This window comes from Carassius auratus, chromosome 40 (genome assembly GCF_003368295.1).
Source record: "Carassius auratus strain Wakin chromosome 40, ASM336829v1, whole genome shotgun sequence".
Taxonomy (NCBI): Eukaryota; Metazoa; Chordata; class Actinopteri; order Cypriniformes; family Cyprinidae; genus Carassius; species Carassius auratus.
The window spans coordinates 3,007,367-3,025,855 of NC_039282.1; the positions used below are offsets into that span (position 1 = coordinate 3,007,367).

Here is an 18,489-nt window from a genome sequence, read left to right on the forward strand (position 1 = left end):
GCAACACCCACTTTGTGCCATGAAACAGCTTGAAAGATCAAAGTTTTTTTATATAACTCTGAATGGATTCGTCAAATACACCTAGGATGACTTGAGGGTGAGTAATTTATGGGCTAATTTTAACTTATTACAACTCTTTTTTTACATGCACAGGTCATATTATTTTAAAACATGATCAAAACATTATACAGATGTTGCAATATGGTTCCCCTACTCAAAATGTTTTAAAATAAAGCTCTAAGACATGTTCTATGTGCAAAAAAGGAATATATCTCTCAAATATTCACAAATCTGTCTAAATCTCTGTTAGTGAGCACTTCTCCTTTGCCCCGCCCCCTTTGTTGCGTGTTCCAGAGGGCAGGGTTTTTCTGGGTTTGTGACGTAATGGACCTGGTACGAAGCTCGTTGTAGTCCCTTACCAGCCGTTTTTGTAGGCATTATACGGCCAGAATTGTAAAAGATGATATCCCTGTTTGCAGTGAACTTTCAGCGCTGCAACCTTGCAGATATTGTTTATGCTCAAATATTTTGTATTTGATGGTTAGTGAGCATATTTGTATTTTTTACTTTCTATTTTTGCAGCACAGCATTCCTTTAATGGAATGTAATTTCCTCTGTTGTTTTGGATTTTACAATATTTTCTGCAAATATGAAATGATACCATGACCAGCGTTTCCTCTTAAGGGCGAGGGGTGGCAGATTTATATCATTTGTTCTCAAGAAAACCATTCATACAGATTGAACTGTAACCTAGTTTTAGTTCCTTCGGTTCTATCTTTTTGTTGATCGAAATAGAGCACAAGTGGTTGTTATAGAGCCTGACAAGTTACACAAAATGAGACAATGTTTTTCTCCTTAGTTCCTAGGTTTTAAATTTAGAGTTCAAATGAAATCTAATGAACTGGAAGTGGGTGAAGATTGTGATGGAGGATGATATGATTATTTGAACAAGGACTTTTGATTTCCACAATTAGTCTGCATATACAATTGCCCGTCTTTGTTTTTGAACACATAACTTTTTCCACAGTGACACCTGTGGTTGATACTACCCCATCATTTTTGACCCTTGAAAACAGACACTTTTGAAAACGCTGCAGACAGGGTTGTGTTTCAGTGTAAATGGACTAAAACTGATACTTTTGAAAATAATGGCATGGCTGCCCACATCCGGTCTGAAGACCGTGTAAACAGTAAGATCATGCTCATGGTTGTTCCTGCATGAAGGGTCATGTGACCTAATTAATTTGTGATAGATAAATTCCATCCATGTCTGAGACACATATGCAGAAAGCCACTCTGTGGTCGGTCCGTCTGTCAGCGATCTCTCATCAACACATTTATAGCCAGCGTTCAGCCCACACACTTGGCTCATAAAGCGCAGGTGCAGCTGTCAGGACGACTCACAGGAATGATAAAACCTCTCACACATCCGTTACCTGTCACACACATGGCACACTGTCGTCTGTTTGCTCTGTTGCTCGGTGGGATGTTGACCCTTGCTCTGGGATGATAGTTGTGAAAACCAAAGTTTGACCCTTTGAATGTGCCCCTTATGGATCTATAAAGCAGAATTCAGAGTCTGTGGTCTGTCTTTTATATATAAAGCATCTGGTCTGCTGTAGCTGCATCGCTCACCCACTGATTTAGTGATTTAGTGGCACACAGACCACCCCAGGCTGTGCAGTCCAATAATCAAACTCCCTGAGCTCGGCATAAGTGAATTAAAGATGGCTCAGCATGCACTTCCTGCATCTGACTGACAGACACACATCTTCATTAGCTCTCTGAGGACCCATCTGCAGATGAAGGTCAGGTCTGTAGACTGTGCGTCAGCTCCTGTGAAGAAGAAGAGAAGGATTCTGCCGCGGAGACCTAGAAAGAGAGCATTAAGCTACACATTTTACTTGTTAGCAGTTTATAATTTGAGAAATGATGCTTAAACAATAAAACATCAATGATTAGGACCTTAGTATACAGCACGTTTTATTTTTGATAGGAACAGAAATGAGGATATGACATTGAAAAGTTTGAAGATATTGCATTAGCAGAATGATCAAAGCAGCTTTATAGTGTTAAACATGGAAATAGATTGTCAATGATGCCAGAAGACAATAACAATTAGTAAATTTTCAGCTAAAGTCAGTTCATTGATGAGAGTTCAGTGATGTCATCATCCAGTTAAACTCTCTTCCAGTAGTTTCTGTGCAATCGGTCAAGCGTCCCCAACTAAGCAAGATAAAGGAGCCCAAACTCCATCGGTGACAGAAATGGAGAAAGAACCTTGGGAGAAACCAGACTCTATAAGATTCTCAGACAATCCCAGAATGCATTGCAACTAGGTCAGAATTTTTTTTTCTGAGATGGTCGGCGGAGTTTGCTTAAATGTTGACTTAGAAATATATTAAATTAAATTATGAAATGTGTTGATAGGAACTGTTAATCAAATTACACATTGACCATTTCAACCAACTCTTGTTTGTTATGTGTTTTTGTGCCTACAAAACTATTGAATTGCTAGCAGCATGTTAGTGTCAGACAGAGCATTAGTGCAAGCTCTTGTGCTGTTTGTGTGATGTGGTTGAGTGACCATTAATGGAGATTCTGCCCATGAAGTGCGTTTCAAATCATTCACTTACGAGGTTGCATTTGGCTTAAAAGCTAGCCTTCTTCACCAGACAGACTCCAGGCTTATAGTCTCTTTCACTGTGAGTATAGTTACTTACCCTGAGTGAGGTTCTGTAATGAAATCACTCTCACTCCCTTCACATGACACTGAGACGCATCCCCCATGAGCGGTTCCTCACTCAAGGTCATTCTGTGGAAATTCCTCCTCCCACCGCTGACACACAACAGGCCTGTGCGTGCTTCTTTCTCATTCACAGCCTTTCTCATCAGCCTTTGCTCAATATTATCGGTTTCTCGTTTACTCATGGCTCTGTGAGCTCAGTGATAAAGGTTCATAAACGTATCTGTCCGGATCTGCCTTTATTTACCACCAGCTGATCTGGACCCCCCTGTCAGTTTGACTACCGTGACTGATTTCAGTCATCTGTAGTGAGAACTCAAGAGTTGGATGTGTGTGCTGTTGCGTTTCCTCATTCCTCACAAGTCTTATCACAGAGCCAATGTTGGTAATATCTTGATTCATGGGAACAAAGTTGCTGTAAAATTCTATAGAATAAGGGTCTGTTTGTGGGAAATGCATTGTTTTGTGTTTGTTCTAACAATGTTTTTAGCAGGTAGTTTTATTTTTGTTCCCAGAACATTCTCTCAAAAGATAGGATAATGTTCTCTAAAACATTCTAAAAATGTTTATTAATAACATTATTAGAACATTATCCCCTAACATTGTAATTAAGATTTAAGCAGAAGTTTAGATTTGGATGTCTGTTTCAAAGTAATAGTTTGGTTTGATGTCACCATAATGGTGATAAGTGTTGGCTTTAGTTGTGCAATTAGACACTTGGCTTGTCAGTGTTGATCTTTAGCTGATGTATTTTTTATTAAGCCCAAAACAGCAAGAGAACATGTGGATGACACTGATTGCTTGCTGATGAATAAGACATCACCATATATTTGGTCTGGTTACATGGTTTCACCCAACCTAATGTATGGCTTCACTTGTGTATTATTTATTAAAGGGACTCAAAGGGTCAACAGCCTGAAACCCAGCTGAATATAAAGCATATAATTTCAAGAATTTGAAAAAACAAAACTTTTCTGTCACACAAATATCAAGAATCAGTATATGACTGAATCTAAACAATGGTGATATGGTTTATGCTGCTATGTATTCTGGGTACATCATACAAAACTCATCCATGGCACCCAGAATGCATTGCAGCATGAAGCATGTCACCATTTGTTGAGATTCATACAGTTCCTCAATTCTTGAGGTCTCTGTGTGTCTAAGCATTCTGTATTACTAAGAGGTTCATGAACAAAATAATTGTAAAAGAATAAGGCAAAAATATATATGATATAAATCTGTGTGATTCTATGTGTTGCAACACATTTGCTGTAGTCATTAACAGTAAAAAGACAGCATAGACTAGACTCCAGATAAGACCAGTTGATCAGGTTGTTATATGATGAAACATCAGCAAGTAACCCACATCACTTAATGATTTTTGTAATGCTCACTGCTTTTGCGGTAACAAATATAGTTACAGCAGTTAAACACAAAGTAACATTGAAAAGAGTCATACTGCCTTGGTACTGATCACCATAATGATGACGTCAAACTAAACTATTATTTTCAATAAACCATCAACACCTATGTTAATCTGTATAAGAACTATTTTACATTAATGAAAGAAATAAAGTCAATCTTTTTTATAATAAGTGAAATTGGTAATACTGTTTTTGGATTTATTTACGCTGGAGTTTGACATTGAACAAAGGTTGGGTTTTCAAAGGTTTGAGTTGTTCTGATTCCGATACTAGTATCGGAAATATCTCCGATACCACAGCAAATTCTGGCATCGGCATATGACTGGATCGCTCATCATGTTCTAAACTGCCAACAAACAGTGAAGCCGCTTCTATATTATAGATCAGTGGTTAGCAGTATGTCCGCTGTTTAGCAGTATTTCAGACCAGTGTTAATTTTGACAGCAAATTCGGATTTAGTCTTAGTCTTAGTCTTTTGAATAACACACCATTTAGTTTTAGTCACATTTTATTCATCTGAAATGTTTTAGTCTTAGTCTAGTTTTAGTCGACTAAATATCATAAGAGTTTTAGTCTTAGTCTAGTCTTAAGTCTTTTAGTCTTAGTCTAGTTTTTTTTTAGTAGAACAAAGTCAACTTAGTTGACTTGACTAAATGTTTCCATCAGTCTGTTATGGAATGGTATTTATAAAATAAACATAAGGCCTGCTCTCAATGAAAAATATACATGCTCTCTGAAAAAGATATGCATTCATCCTGAATGATATGCAATGCATATGACATTCTTTCAAGATGAAGTACAGTATTATTGAAATAGACAACCACCTATATTATATTTGTATTGTATGTTCATTCTATTTCTTTATTTGTGCTATTTACACAAAGTTTAAATTTTTTTAAGTTTGTTTATGTTCATTTAAAATAGCACTGCATAGTCTTCACTGTAAAATAAAATACACAATCGAACCAAAATGTATTCAGACACCTTCAACGTTTCTTACAATATCACAGTTTATTTGCTGTAGTTTAGAAATTGGTAATAAAATATGACAATAACTCAGGGTTAAACTGTGTCAGAACAACAAATTCATCTTGATAATGTCGGATGCAATGCTTACTTTGGTTCAGTCTGTGGTGTGAAAAGGTTGCGTTAGCAATTAAAGAAAGAAACACTTAAGCAAAACATGCTCAGGTCCATAATAATTTTTCTTCTTTTTTTGTATTTTTTAGTCACTAGTAAAACAATATAATCTATTCTATCTGATTTTGGATTATTTCTTAAATTCTACCAAAAAACTACCAATTTCTTTCCAACTCTTTACTTTCACTGAAGACATAACTACAGACTTTTTCGAACACACTTTCCAAGACGGGTATTTCGACATATTTAGTATGTATTTGTTGTCGGTAAAAAAGCAAGAAGACTTTGAGACGCGTCTCTGCTTGCTCCCTGAACACCAGAACACCGCGCTGCTGAATTGAGCTCTTTCACTTTTCGCTCTTTTTCTTATGTTTATTTAAAACGCGATTTGTATTTGTTCGTTCAGGTGCAGGAGGACGCAAACGTCCTGAAGGAGAGCTCAGTTCAGTGTTGCGCGAGTAACCAGCTGCTCAGTTCAACTTTCCCGCATCGCGGGGCTGAAGCCAACTTGATGTGTTGAATGCTCGGAGCACGTTATAAAACGTATTCTTAAAATACACATTTCTGTTTTAATAAATGGTCATATTAAAACATAGCATTACACATAAGTAGGTACAAAAATAATCAGTGATACATTTACGACCCCATAAAAATTTGGGTCGCAATGACATTTCAAAAGGTCGCAGTGTAGTTCCCTGTGTAAACAACTTAACTGTTATGAAAACGTCCTCGAAACTGTGCGAATTTCTGCAAACTCATCTTTGTTCTCTTTTCTGTGTAACTGCTGCTGCGTTTGTTTAGCTGTTGCGCTTGCATTTGCCGTGGCTTTTTAAAATGGCTCGGCTGCTTCTGCATAGATCAACCTACCCTCAAAGATTCGCTCTGATTGGATCTCTTCTCCATTCGTCCCGGCCATATATTTTCGTCTCAATTTTATTTGTTGACTAAAGTGTCAGTTATATTTTGTCACGTTTTTCGTCATCATATCTGACTATCTGACGTTTTTATTTAGTTTTCGTCCGTGAAAAAGGTTAGTTGACGAATATTTTTCGTCATAGTCTTCGTCAACGAAATTAACACTGTTTCAGACTGGACCAACCAGACAGTAAAACGGCGACTAGGGATGCCACAAGTACTGGCACTTCACTACCAACTCGTGCTGAAAATGTAAAAAAGTGATGATACCAGCGTCTCTGTAGTACGGTAGTAAGTTACCGACTCCCGAGAATATTCAGTACCCACAGCTGCGTTCAGTTGCTTCTGTGTTAGTCTAAGCGCAGGGCTCCAGACTGTAGCCGAATATATACTAGTGTCTGTGAGTATTAAACTGCAAAATACTATTTAAATATTACTCTACATCTCTGTGGGTGACAGGCACAGATGCGCGGGAGCTCGCTGTTTTGTAGTCTCTGCCGTGTGTCACTATATGAGGACACGAACGCATAAACCGTCACTTCATGAGAATTTACCATTTCATTTGAGAAAACTGTCAATATATTAATATATAAACTGACAATATATTAAGCTACTGTTGTAGCCTACAGTAGATTTAGCTATGTCTATATGTAGTAATAATAATTATGCCTAGACGGTTGGTTGTTTTTTACTTGTTTTGTTGTAAAGAGATTATCTGATTAATATATAATTTTTTATATTCCAAGACTTATTTGTTGCAGTTTTTGTATACAGTTATATTGTAAAACTAAAATACCTTTTTTAGTTTGCGGTGTTAGATTTTTGGCTGCATTTGAAGTCTTTTTTTCGCTTAAGAAAATAATATTACTATTAAATTCATGTCAAATAATAAAAATACTGTAATAAATACAGTAGTTCACCATTTACTTGTTTTATTAAGGGATAAGTCTGAAGCACACCATAAAATAATTCTAGCAATTTACACAGGGCTAGTAGTATATACAGCTGTATATACAGATACACACCCAGGTATCGGATCAGTACTCTGTATCGTCCGATACCCTGAGCCCAGGTATCGAATCGGAATCGGGAAGAGAAAAAGGGTATCGGAAAATCTCTAGTTTTCACTTTCAACCAACATCTGACTTCTGAGCAATGTCAGTCCACATCTAGTGTGATGGGAAGCTTTATTAGAATGTTAGAGAATAATGTTGTTACAATGTTATCAATAGACATTTTTAGAATGTTTTTGGAGAATGTTATCCTACCTTTTAAAAGAACATTCTGGGAACTAAAATAAAACTTGCAGCTGAAAACATTCCCAGAACATGCAACATTTCTAGCTGGGGAAGTACATTGGATGTTCTGAGAGCTGACTGAGAATGGCAGTTTTGGTCTGATTGACTGATCATGTAGGGTCATGTCGGCCTGCTCTGCCAGAAAGAGAAATCAGAAAGGCCCATCAGATGAGTTGAGCTTTGCTGCGACTGTAGTAACACGGCTGAAGCTCCTCTGAGAGGTTGTGTGTGTCAGAGAGAGGGTTGGGTCGAGTGGGGGAGGAGTGTGTGTGTGTGGGTGTGTGTGTGTGTGCGCCTGCTCGGCAGGAAGTGATGAAGTCACCCGCTCAGAGAGAGATAGAGAGAGAGAGACAGACAGAGGGAGTGACACAGAGCTTTCTGGATGAGCTCAGCGCTGGGTGTGTGGCTGTGTTTTGTTTTCATGCCGCTTTCGCTAGAATGATCTACACACTGTAGCTGGTGGACATGTTCGGCGATGTGTTTTACTGGGGCTTCTGCTGTCTGAGACTCTGGAAGAGAGAGAAGAAGGTAAGCCAGATGGGAGTTTATACATGTCTGTGTCGTTTATAAGGACAGCACAGACCTGTATTTCATTCATGTTCAGTTTAGAGGATAATGTTGTGCTAGTATATAATGTAAAAGGAACATTCAGTTTGACTCTGATGCCGATTTAACAAGCTTTATCATTTAATATCTTTCAAGCATGTGTTAAGATGAGAAGATGCATCTCAGCAATTCCCATTACAGTTTTCATCTTAATCGATGTTCACAGACGTGATGAGCTGGTTTATTCTGGTTTATCTGATCACACTCATTATTTTCTGTAAGGGTTCAATCCGTGTCTTCTGACACCACATGATATGGGAATTTCATGACCTAAAAGAACGTTCATAAAGCCTTCTAATTCTTGAGAAAATCAAAACAAATGGTTCAGTTTAAATGGGATAGATGCAGCATCTTTCCTGTTTGGATCCCATCCTTGGCTAGTTAACTGGGTCAGGTCCTGCATCACGTCACAGTGTCTGAGACACTAACAGCACAGCTACACAGGTCCTGACTCACATTTCTTCATTCAGCACACACTCAGCTGAACATGCTCTATGAGGATCAAACCCTCCACAGAAGCTGCTAGAACTGCACCTGTTAATCTGCTGGAGCTTGTTTCGTACTTTTGAGTTGAACCATGCTGTTTGAATTGTTGAAACCATAATACTGTGCATCTGTAGAACTACTATGCAGGGTAGACAGCATATTTAATGGGATGCTATTTAAAACAGTGCTGTGAGGACAGGCTCACAGAAGGTTGAATAGCTTCATTATTTGTAAGTCTCTTTGAATAAAGGAATACATGTGAATGAGGTACAGAAGTTCAGACAGTTTAATAGTTTGTTGTGTCTAATGTCGAGAGCGGATCTATCTTTATTGTCATTCATCAATCACACATGGCTCTGATCTGCGTGCTTGATCAAATATTGTGTAACATCAACAGGAAAAACGTTCCTCCCCAATGCTAGGATGCTTGGAGCTGTAGTTTGTGTCCAGCTCCTCAATGACAGTGTTTCAGACTCAAAAGATGTCATTAATCAAACACGTGTCGATGAATAGATGAACAGCTGACAATAAGAAGTGAGTGTGACCTTCAGGTGATGAATCCAGTCGTTCTCATTTTAAATATCGCTTTTGAAATCACACTTCCCACATCTGTGTTCAACCCGGTTGTTTCCAAACTTGAATACAGGCAACATACAGGATGAGTCAGCCCGTCTAAACCACAGGTCTCTGTTTGTCTGAGGACACTGATGGTTTGTGTGATGAAAGGTTAAAACACAGGCCACCAGAGCAGGTGTATGACGTTCACACTCATTGATCCATCGTCTAAAGTCAAAGGGACTGGTTCAGATCTGGAAATGTTTCAGGTTTCCTGTATCCATGTCTTCTGTCCTGAAGTCAATCGTGTGTGGCTCATTGTGATCAACTGTCAATAACACAACAGAAGACCTCATGCACTGTGGAATCTTCTGGAAACGTCCTCATCTGAAAGCTGAGTTACAGCATGGGGAGAGATGGGGGATTCGGGCTGATTTATTTAGAAACATGTGTGTAGTTGAGGTCAGGCAGCTGTTGAGTGTTAAACTCATAAGGGACACATGCTAATGAGGGACTCTACGGCAGGAGTGTGGTGTAGAGGTCTGGCATTGGAAACGGTGGAGCTGTAGCTGTGGGTGGAGATGTGTATTTTCAGCTCTGTTTCCGTGTTGGTTGAGTGTTTGTGAAGCAGCTACTGAACTGAGGAAGCGGTGGGCAGCGACGTCACATTTCCCCCTGAAGATGTCATTCTCACATCAAATGTGAACAGTTTTTTATTCCTATTGTAAAATAATGGAACATTAGCACATGAACATGGTTTCAAGTCATGGAAAAGCGATGGAAATGTATTGCTACAATGTGTACAGACTCTGATCATCACATTACATAGTGAAATGTTCTTTTGCTTGTTTTTCCTCTGTTCCTCTGGCTGATCCAGTGACGTCACTACACTACACTGATATGTGAACCTTTAGAGATGTATTTCCTGATTTACCTTTAGTTCAGCAGGAGAGACCCTGTCTGAGATCAGCAGTCTCCTGGTAAATCTCTCTCTAGTGCAGGCCAGAGTGTGTGAAGAGTGCTGGATGCTGACCTCTGACCTCTGACCTCTGACTGTGTGCTCCAGGTCGCCGGGGAACAGAAGTATCACCCCGAATGCTTCACCTGTCTGAGCTGCCGGGCGTTCATCGGTGATGGAGACACGTATGCTCTGGTGGAGCGATCCAAACTCTACTGGTGAGTGACTCTTACACCAGCACACGTGTGTATTCTGATGAAACCTGCTCTTGACAGGATTATTAGTGTGTTAGAGTGAGCTTTAATCATGAGAAGTCTAGAAGTTAGTCAATAAATGGGTTTGTTTTAACTAACAGGCAATTCTGCAAACCAAACTATACTGCATTTCTACACTTCAGTTACTGTAACAGTATATTGATAGCAAGATGAATGTGTATATAAATCACTAACAGAGCCTGTGAAAACACTGAACACTGTTCAGTATTAACGAGTTGCTCATTACCATGCATATGACTGTTTATTAGTACTTATAAAGCATTATTCTGCAGATCCTTTAATCCACACCACATCTAAACATAACTACTGCCACAACTACCTTACTAACTATCAGGAAGCAGCAAATGAAGGGTTAATTGAGGGAAAACTCTTAGTTAATAGTGAATATGTGTTTACTAATATAAAGCATTACCAATCTCTGCACATCCCAGCATCATTAGTGCACCTTATCAACTTACTTTCATAATCATAACCACAAAGTTATAATGATTGCATGGCAGCTCGTATATTTGAACAGTTTCTTATGTTAAGCATTGGAAGTACACGTTTGCTAATGTCAGTAACAGAGGTAAAATGTCACCAGTTCATCCAGAAGCCATGATATAAAGAGTGCTGAACTTCTGAAATCATGTTCTCTTGTATCTTAAACGTCCAGTGGGAAGTGTCCAGTTATTTGGTGATTTCAAGCACTCTTCTGAAGTGTGTAGTGTGCTGATGATCTGCTGTGTCTCCCTCTAGTGGACACTGTTATCACCAGACCATCCTGACCCCGGTCACCCTGCCCGACTCGCCCTGCTCCAGGATCCCTCACACGGTCACGCTAGTGTCCATACCTGCCTCCACCGACGGCAAACGAGGCTTTTCTGTGTCCATCGACCAGGGCTCCAGTCCCAACGGCTTCAGCCCCGAGCACACACACACCGTCAGGGTCTCCCAGTGAGTATGAGACATGCTCACAACTCACATCACATCTGTTTGATATTGTGTTTAGAATTAGCGTCTTGTAGAAAAACCATTTGAATGGGGAAAACAAAGACTGGTGATCTGCTGTCAGAGATGTGTTTCCATCAGAAGTCATGTGTGTGTTCCTGATGTCATGCGCTGGGCTTCATGTGTGTGTGTTCAGGGTGAACCCAGAGTGTGTGAGTCCAGACCTCAAGAACTCCATTCATGTTGGAGACCGGATCCTGGAGATCAATGGAACCCCAATCAAGAACGTTCCTCTGGACGAGGTGAATAAAGGATTCACACTCACTGTTGAGTCACAGTCAGCGTGACTGCAAACAGACTCTCCGTCAGTCCAAGCATCATTCATGTGTGTGTGTGTGTGTGTGTGTGTGTCAGATTGATCTGCTGATCCAGGAGACCAGTCGTCTGCTGCAGCTGACCATTGAACACGACCCTCATGACCACAGTCCCTCGGAGGACCAGGTGGACGGGCCGACCCCCCCGTCTGAGGGACCCAGTCCCATCACACCCATCACACGGCCCCCCAGCCAGGACATTACCAACCTGCGCTCGCGGATCATCACGTCAGTAAACACACACACACCGCACATCTGTGACAACACTGAACACATCACAGTGTCACATAATTAATTGAGAGTGCTAGCAGTGTGATTTTAACAGTCAGTGTGTGTGTGTGTGTGTGTGTGTGCAGGCGCAGCTACAGTATCGATAAGTCTCCGTGCTCCAGTAACACTCCGTCTCCAGTGTCTCTGAGGAAAGACATCGGCCGCTCCGAGTCGCTGCGAGTCGTGTCCAGCCGCACACACCGAATATTCAGAGCCTCCGACCTGATCCACGGAGAGGTGCTGGGTACAGGCTGCTTCGGACAGGCCATAAAGGTGAGCGCACACACACACACACAGTCACACACACACAGACACACAGAGACACACACACACACACACACACACAGACACACACACACACACACACAGGCACACACACTCACTACTAGTGTGTACTAGTGTGAGTACTGTAGTAACATGCTGCTCTGTCGTTGTGTGTGTGTGTGTGTGTGTGTGTGTGTGTTGTCAGGTGACTCACAGAGAGACGGGGGAGGTGATGGTGATGAAGGAACTCATTCGATTCGATGAGGAAACACAGAGGACCTTCCTGAAAGAGGTGATGGCTGCTCACTACAGCACACACACACACAGTTTAACACAGGTTTGGTTTCGGCTCTCGTCTGGATGAGATCGCTGCTGTGTGTGACGCGGTGGTGTCGCTGTGTGTTCAGGTGAAGGTCATGAGATGTTTGGATCATCCGAACGTGCTCAAGTTCATCGGTGTCCTCTACAAAGACAAGCGGCTCAACTTCATCGCTGAGTACATCAAGGGAGGAACGCTGAGAGACATCATCAAGAACATGGTGTGTGTGTGTGTGTGTGTGTGTGTTGGGGATAAATTTGTATCCAATAGTGAGCTTAACCTAACAAAATCTCCAAAAACCTCCCTTTGGGGATGTCCTCATTTATAAAACTGGTATAAAAATAAATCAGATGCAGGTGTATGTTCGGAGAAGGGTGATGGAGAATACAGTTTGTACAGTATAAAAACCATTAATTAAACATGAGTTTGTTTGAAGTGACAAATATAAAGCGTGTCAGATGTTCAGATCGTCCCACACTGTAGATGCAGTCTAACAGCTGTACTGTTGTGTGTCATCTCCTCCTCTGACTGTGAATGTGTGATCTGTGCAGGACCGTGATTATTCATGGAAACAGAGAGTCAGTTTTGCGAAGGACATTTCCTCCGGGATGGTGAGTGTCTCTCAGTGCTGCCCTCTTCTGGACACTTCACATTATTGCGTGACCGCAGGATCACATCACTACTAAACCACTTTACATTACGATTTTATGAAGTTGAAAAAGATCAAAAAAGTTTGGAAACCTAACCTAATTAACTAATTTTCACTCCAAAACCTAAATACATTATATAAAAAAATATATATTATTTTTTGTTCTGCTTTAGTTAAACACAGTGCAAAATATTTCCAACTAAAAACAAAAAAAAAACAGACAAAAAAAACAAAAAAAAAACAGCCATTGATAAAAATGCTGAAGAAGAAATTGAATTGAAGTGAAATCCAGAACTCTGTGGTGAATGAAGTGTGTGGCCTGCAGATGGCAGTGTTTGACATCTGTTTCTCTCCTGCTTTGACTCAGACGTATCTGCACTCCATGAACATCATCCATCGAGATCTCAACTCACACAACTGTCTGGTCCGAGAGGTCAGTCACGCCTGTGTGTGTGTGTGTGTGTGTTTTGTCTTTGTGTAGTTTCTGCTGTGCGGTGTTTTGTCTGCAGACCTGTGAGTAGTTTCCTTCTCTTGGCAGAATAACAGTGTTGTGGTGGCTGATTTCGGACTGTCTCGACTCATGGTGGAGGACAAGACTCAGGACAAGCTGGCGTCAGGACAGATCGCGGGCGTGAGGAAACCCGACAGGAGAAAGAGATACACCGTGGTGGGAAACCCCTACTGGATGGCCCCCGAGATGATCCACGGTCAGAGACCACTGGCTTCAGCATCCGTCATGCAAATCTGTTATTAATGTAGTATTCTCTGTGTTAACCATAATGTTCTTACAAAAGAAAAATCTAATTTTAGAGAGGATTTATTAAAAGAGCCAAGTTTTTGAGAACTGTATTTATTCCATCTGCTGAACCTGAACATGTAGGTCTCCACATGCAGACACGAGACAATGCTCAAATGTCAAAGCAGACTCTCAGCTTCAGGTTATATTCACTTTACTTGTACCCAAAGGCTTATTATATCTAACAACCTGACTCGGTGAATTCGTGTTCCTTACAGACACGTTTCCAGACCAAGACACCAGAGAAAAGGATAAGAGTGATTCAGTAAAATATCATCATGGTCCTGTCAATAGAATTAGTGTCTGATTAGTTAATAAATCCAGAATCCAGCCCACAATATTGTTACTCAATGTAAACTGTTCTAAAGGCTTATGAATTAGCACATGGGGTTGGATTGTGTTAAAAGCAGAAGAAAAATCCGTGAATAAAAGTCTTTACCCTCCAAGTGTTTAGGAAGTACATTCAACAACGTAACTGTAGCGTCCTCTTTTTTGAGTTGGTGATAGGGTAGACCATGAGTCTGATGTTTGTGTTTCTGCGTCTGCTCCTCAGGGAAGAGCTACGATGAGAAGGTGGACATCTTCTCATTCGGCATCATGCTGTGTGAGGTGAGTGTGGTTACAGCTTCAGTGTGCTTCAGTGTGTGGTTTAGAGAAAGCTGACTCCGTCTCCTCTCTGAATCAGATCATAGGGCGAGTCAACGCTGATCCCGACTGCTTGCCCCGTGCCATGGATTTCGGGCTGAACGTGAAAGAGTTTTTGGACGATCACTGTCCACCTGAATGCCCACCAGCTTTCTTCCCCATGGCTGCGCTCTGCTGCGATCTGGACGCTGAGAAACGGTTAGTAATGACCATCATATTTACACAGAACATAAACTATTAGGGCGGTCAAGTGATTCACATTTTTGGTCTGTTTTACTACATACTGTGCTGATTAATAAACCAAATACTTAGAAATTACTGTCAAAAGATCATTTCAGATTGTTGTGTTAAATGGGAAAGCAATGAATAGATTAAATTATAAAAAGGTGGCTTGAGAAAAAATCTGATTCAGCAGTGCATAAATAATGATAACAAATCTATATCAATAGGGTATTTAAAAAACATATAGAAATATGAAATTGTAAAAAAAAAAAAATGAAAAGATCATCTCAATTTCAAAATAAAACTGCCAATAGGTGGCAGCGAGTCACTTAATGATTCATTCAAATGATTCATTCAAACTGATTCAGAAATGGAGCATGTGACTGAATCACTGAATCATGACTCACTTGATTGGTTAAAGACCATGGATTCATATTGTAAGGAATCACACAGTGTGTTAATCAGAGATCCTCAACAGCTCTTCTGTGACTTTATAGCTAATATTTTTGAAAAGCAGCACTCTAAACTAATGTAAGAGGGTCATATTGTGTGCTCATTTCTTGAATTTTTAGCTCATATAACTACATTCTGCATGAGATTCTATTAGTAATTGCACCAACTGAATCTGTATAATCCTCAGCCCCATAAACAGTCTATAAATAACAATATAGTTATAGAGAATAATGACATTGTGAAACTGTGCTGTTAGTTAGAGATGTGTGTGCTCTCTGCTCAGGCCTGCGTTTGCTAAGCTGGAGTCGTGGCTGGAGAACCTGAAGATGCACATGGAGATGGGGCTTCATCTGATGTCCGAGCTGGAAGTCCTTCATCAAGACTTCTGGCAGAAACACTCGAGCAGCAAGAACGGGCTTCACACGCACCCAGAGCAGCCCGAGTGAGAGCAGAGATCAGAGCCGAACGCTGCAGACGGAGGAGCAGGTCCACCACAGGACGACCCAACACACCACGCTTCTGCAAATCCAGCCTCACAACCTAACACATCTGGACAGATGTTTGAGTCTGACACACTCATGCATGTCTGCTGTGGCTTACAGTGTGATGTTCTTCATACGGTACTGATGGTGCGTTCAGCTCTCGTCCACACCACTTCTGTGATGAAGCTCTGATGTTCTGACTGATGTTTGGCTTGATCTGCTGATGAGATATGAACGCACCAGACTCACACATCCTCAGTGTCCTCTTAGCTACACTCCCCGCAGTGTAAACAGAGTTACAGTACACACACAGTAAATGTTTGACATATTGTATATGTGCAGACATTATTTTGTATAGTGATTGCACATTGGCGTACTTTCATCTGGATGTTTGCTGTAATTTGCAAGTCCAGTCCTCACGAGAAGATCAGGAAAATGATGTGCGTGTCCAACACATAAAACATCATACACGTCAACTCTTAACTTAATACTGTCTTCTAACCCCAAATCCAAAATATATGTATATATGTGTTTTGCAGAAAACAATGAAGCCTATTTTTTTTTATAATGATTTGTTATTTAAAATTGTTAAGTAAATTTGCATCACGTTAGTATTTGCTGTAATGAATGTATTTTATGGTGATTTAAAAGAAAATCAAAGATCTTCACAGGCTTCATGTTCTTGTGCAAAATCAAGTTTCTAATTTGTTTCTTTAGATTTCGGGGTGAATGATGTTGTGGACTCGTTATTATCTAATGGTTTAAATTGTGCTGAGTGGACAGGATTTCCTGTCCCGTGTGCTGATCTCAGCCAATCGAAGCGCTCGGTACTGTTGCACACGCTGATGTTAGACCCTCTTGTGGGACGGTCTGTCTCAGGGTGGATCCTCACGACTGAACGAGTGCGAATCAGCTCGCCCAGAGCCCGTGTGTGTGTGTGTGTGTGTGTGTGTGTGTGTGAGACTCCCCAGGGGAGCCTCAGCTTTACACAACACTGCTGATGTAAATACTTGACAGAAAGGCTTCTCTCGATGTCTCTCCTGCCGTCACGCTGCATGTGTCACTGTCACGTCCTCCACTACTGATCCAGCTGTTCTCGTAAAGATCAACAGATGTTATTGTGAAAACATGAAGGAGGATTCACCAGGAAAGCACTTGTACAGACGGAAAAAAGTAAAAACACAGCCTTTTCTTCTCTCTTTTTGAATAGAACCACTATTTTCTCTTTTCTAAAATGTTGAAATGATTTGATTTGCACTATGTGTGAAAGCGGCTGCCTTTGTTTCTCTGGTTCACTCAGAACTTGAGCTGTTTGGTTATTGTATGAATGCGGTCTCTGATAGATCCTCTGGTCCTGAGCAGCAGATGTGTCACAGACAGAAACAACATCTGATCACAGTGCACTTACTAATATACAGTTACAATTAAATGACTGCGTTCACTATCAGTACCAGTTTGACCGATTCTATATAGATATTTGGCTGTTGTGAGATGAATCTGTATCCTGTCCTAGACAAGCTGATGTCAACCAGACAGAAAAACTGTTATCAAGTCTGGCTTGGTTTATCAAGACAATAAATAGGCTTAATTTTCCTTTAATGTTGACTTGAAGCCCTGTTGATCATATCAGAAATCAATAACATCATTACTGCCATTAACAAAAAGCCATATTACTATGAAAGCCATTTTAGAGAATTAGAGTCCATAGTTCCTGTAACCAAAAATTGACCAGAAATCCTGTATCCTGTGAGCCAAAGCAGTGCTGTATAAAGGAGTTGTGTGAGTGTGATCTGCTGCTCGGGGCCAGGGCCAGGGCCGTACTGAGAGTCCTGTAGCACCTCCATCATTCCCATGTGTGTCTGGACCTTCTGGCCTACACACAGACAGAGCACTTAAACACTGGAGTCCAACCCAGGCTCCTGCTGCTGTCATGTCATCGTTCATATCTGTCAAACTCATACGCATCAATGAGAAAGTGCTGAGGAATCCAGAGCTTGATCTGGTGACAGAATGCTGCAGCTTTTCCTTCTGGAGTGATGCTTTTACCTCTCCACATCGCTGTGCCTTTGTTTTACGCTAGCCTTGCCAACGACTCGTCATGTGTTTGGAGCTGGATGAGTTTGTGTCGTCATCACTTACCTGTTTCAATGAGGCTTCCTTTTGTTCTCTTGATATTTATATTCTCCACGTTTCCATTGTTCAGTTTGATATTTTAGGTTTATGGTTTCCTGTAATTTAATGTTTTTACTGAAGCTGTGAAATGACTCTGCACTTTAAACGTACTGGCCGTGAATGGAGGCGACTGTAATTCAGGACAGAATAAAGTACGCTCCTGATGTTCCACTGCTGTCTGTCGACTCCTCATTGCTGCTGTGTTCAGTGTCCTCTCTTCATGCATATTTAGCTGATGACTCATAATCATGACATGAAAACAATGACAGTTCAATATATAATACATATATCAGAGACCGACAGACAATACAGGTCATTTACAGTCTCACATTTACTGTACATTGGCAAAAACAGAACGGTTGTAAAAGACTAAATTGGGCCGAGCACTAATGGTCTGTAGGTGTCACACATAGCATACAACGATCAGTCTTTAATAATAATCCAAAAGGAAAACTGCCAGAAGGCAGCACTACTACAGACCAGGTTAATTTACCAACACGTACAGAC

At 40.7% G+C, this 18,489-nt stretch overlaps 1 protein-coding gene across 4 annotated transcripts in view; it reads left to right on the plus strand.

Annotated features, from left to right (window-relative positions):
- The window catches only part of LOC113058249 (LIM domain kinase 1-like), a 41,236-nt gene extending 23,083 nt beyond the window's left edge, over window positions 1–18,153 (plus strand). For 3 of the 4 annotated variants that reach the window (XM_026226001.1, XM_026226002.1, XM_026226000.1), the window contains 13 exons: window positions 10,240–10,349; window positions 11,145–11,342; window positions 11,533–11,638; window positions 11,751–11,938; window positions 12,067–12,253; window positions 12,450–12,536; window positions 12,652–12,783; window positions 13,115–13,174; window positions 13,580–13,645; window positions 13,751–13,919; window positions 14,562–14,617; window positions 14,694–14,851; window positions 15,612–18,153. In XM_026226001.1, the coding sequence (XP_026081786.1) occupies window positions 10,240–10,349; window positions 11,145–11,342; window positions 11,533–11,638; window positions 11,751–11,938; window positions 12,067–12,253; window positions 12,450–12,536; window positions 12,652–12,783; window positions 13,115–13,174; window positions 13,580–13,645; window positions 13,751–13,919; window positions 14,562–14,617; window positions 14,694–14,851; window positions 15,612–15,774 (1,680 nt within the window). In that variant the 3' untranslated portion in view covers window positions 15,775–18,153. Of the gene's footprint in view, window positions 1–7,862; window positions 8,055–10,239; window positions 10,350–11,144; window positions 11,343–11,532; window positions 11,639–11,750; window positions 11,939–12,066; window positions 12,254–12,449; window positions 12,537–12,651; window positions 12,784–13,114; window positions 13,175–13,579; window positions 13,646–13,750; window positions 13,920–14,561; window positions 14,618–14,693; window positions 14,852–15,611 lie in introns of those variants that run through there. The other variant, XM_026226003.1, reaches the window with a different exon arrangement.
- The last annotated feature ends 336 nt before the right edge of the window (window positions 18,154–18,489 follow it).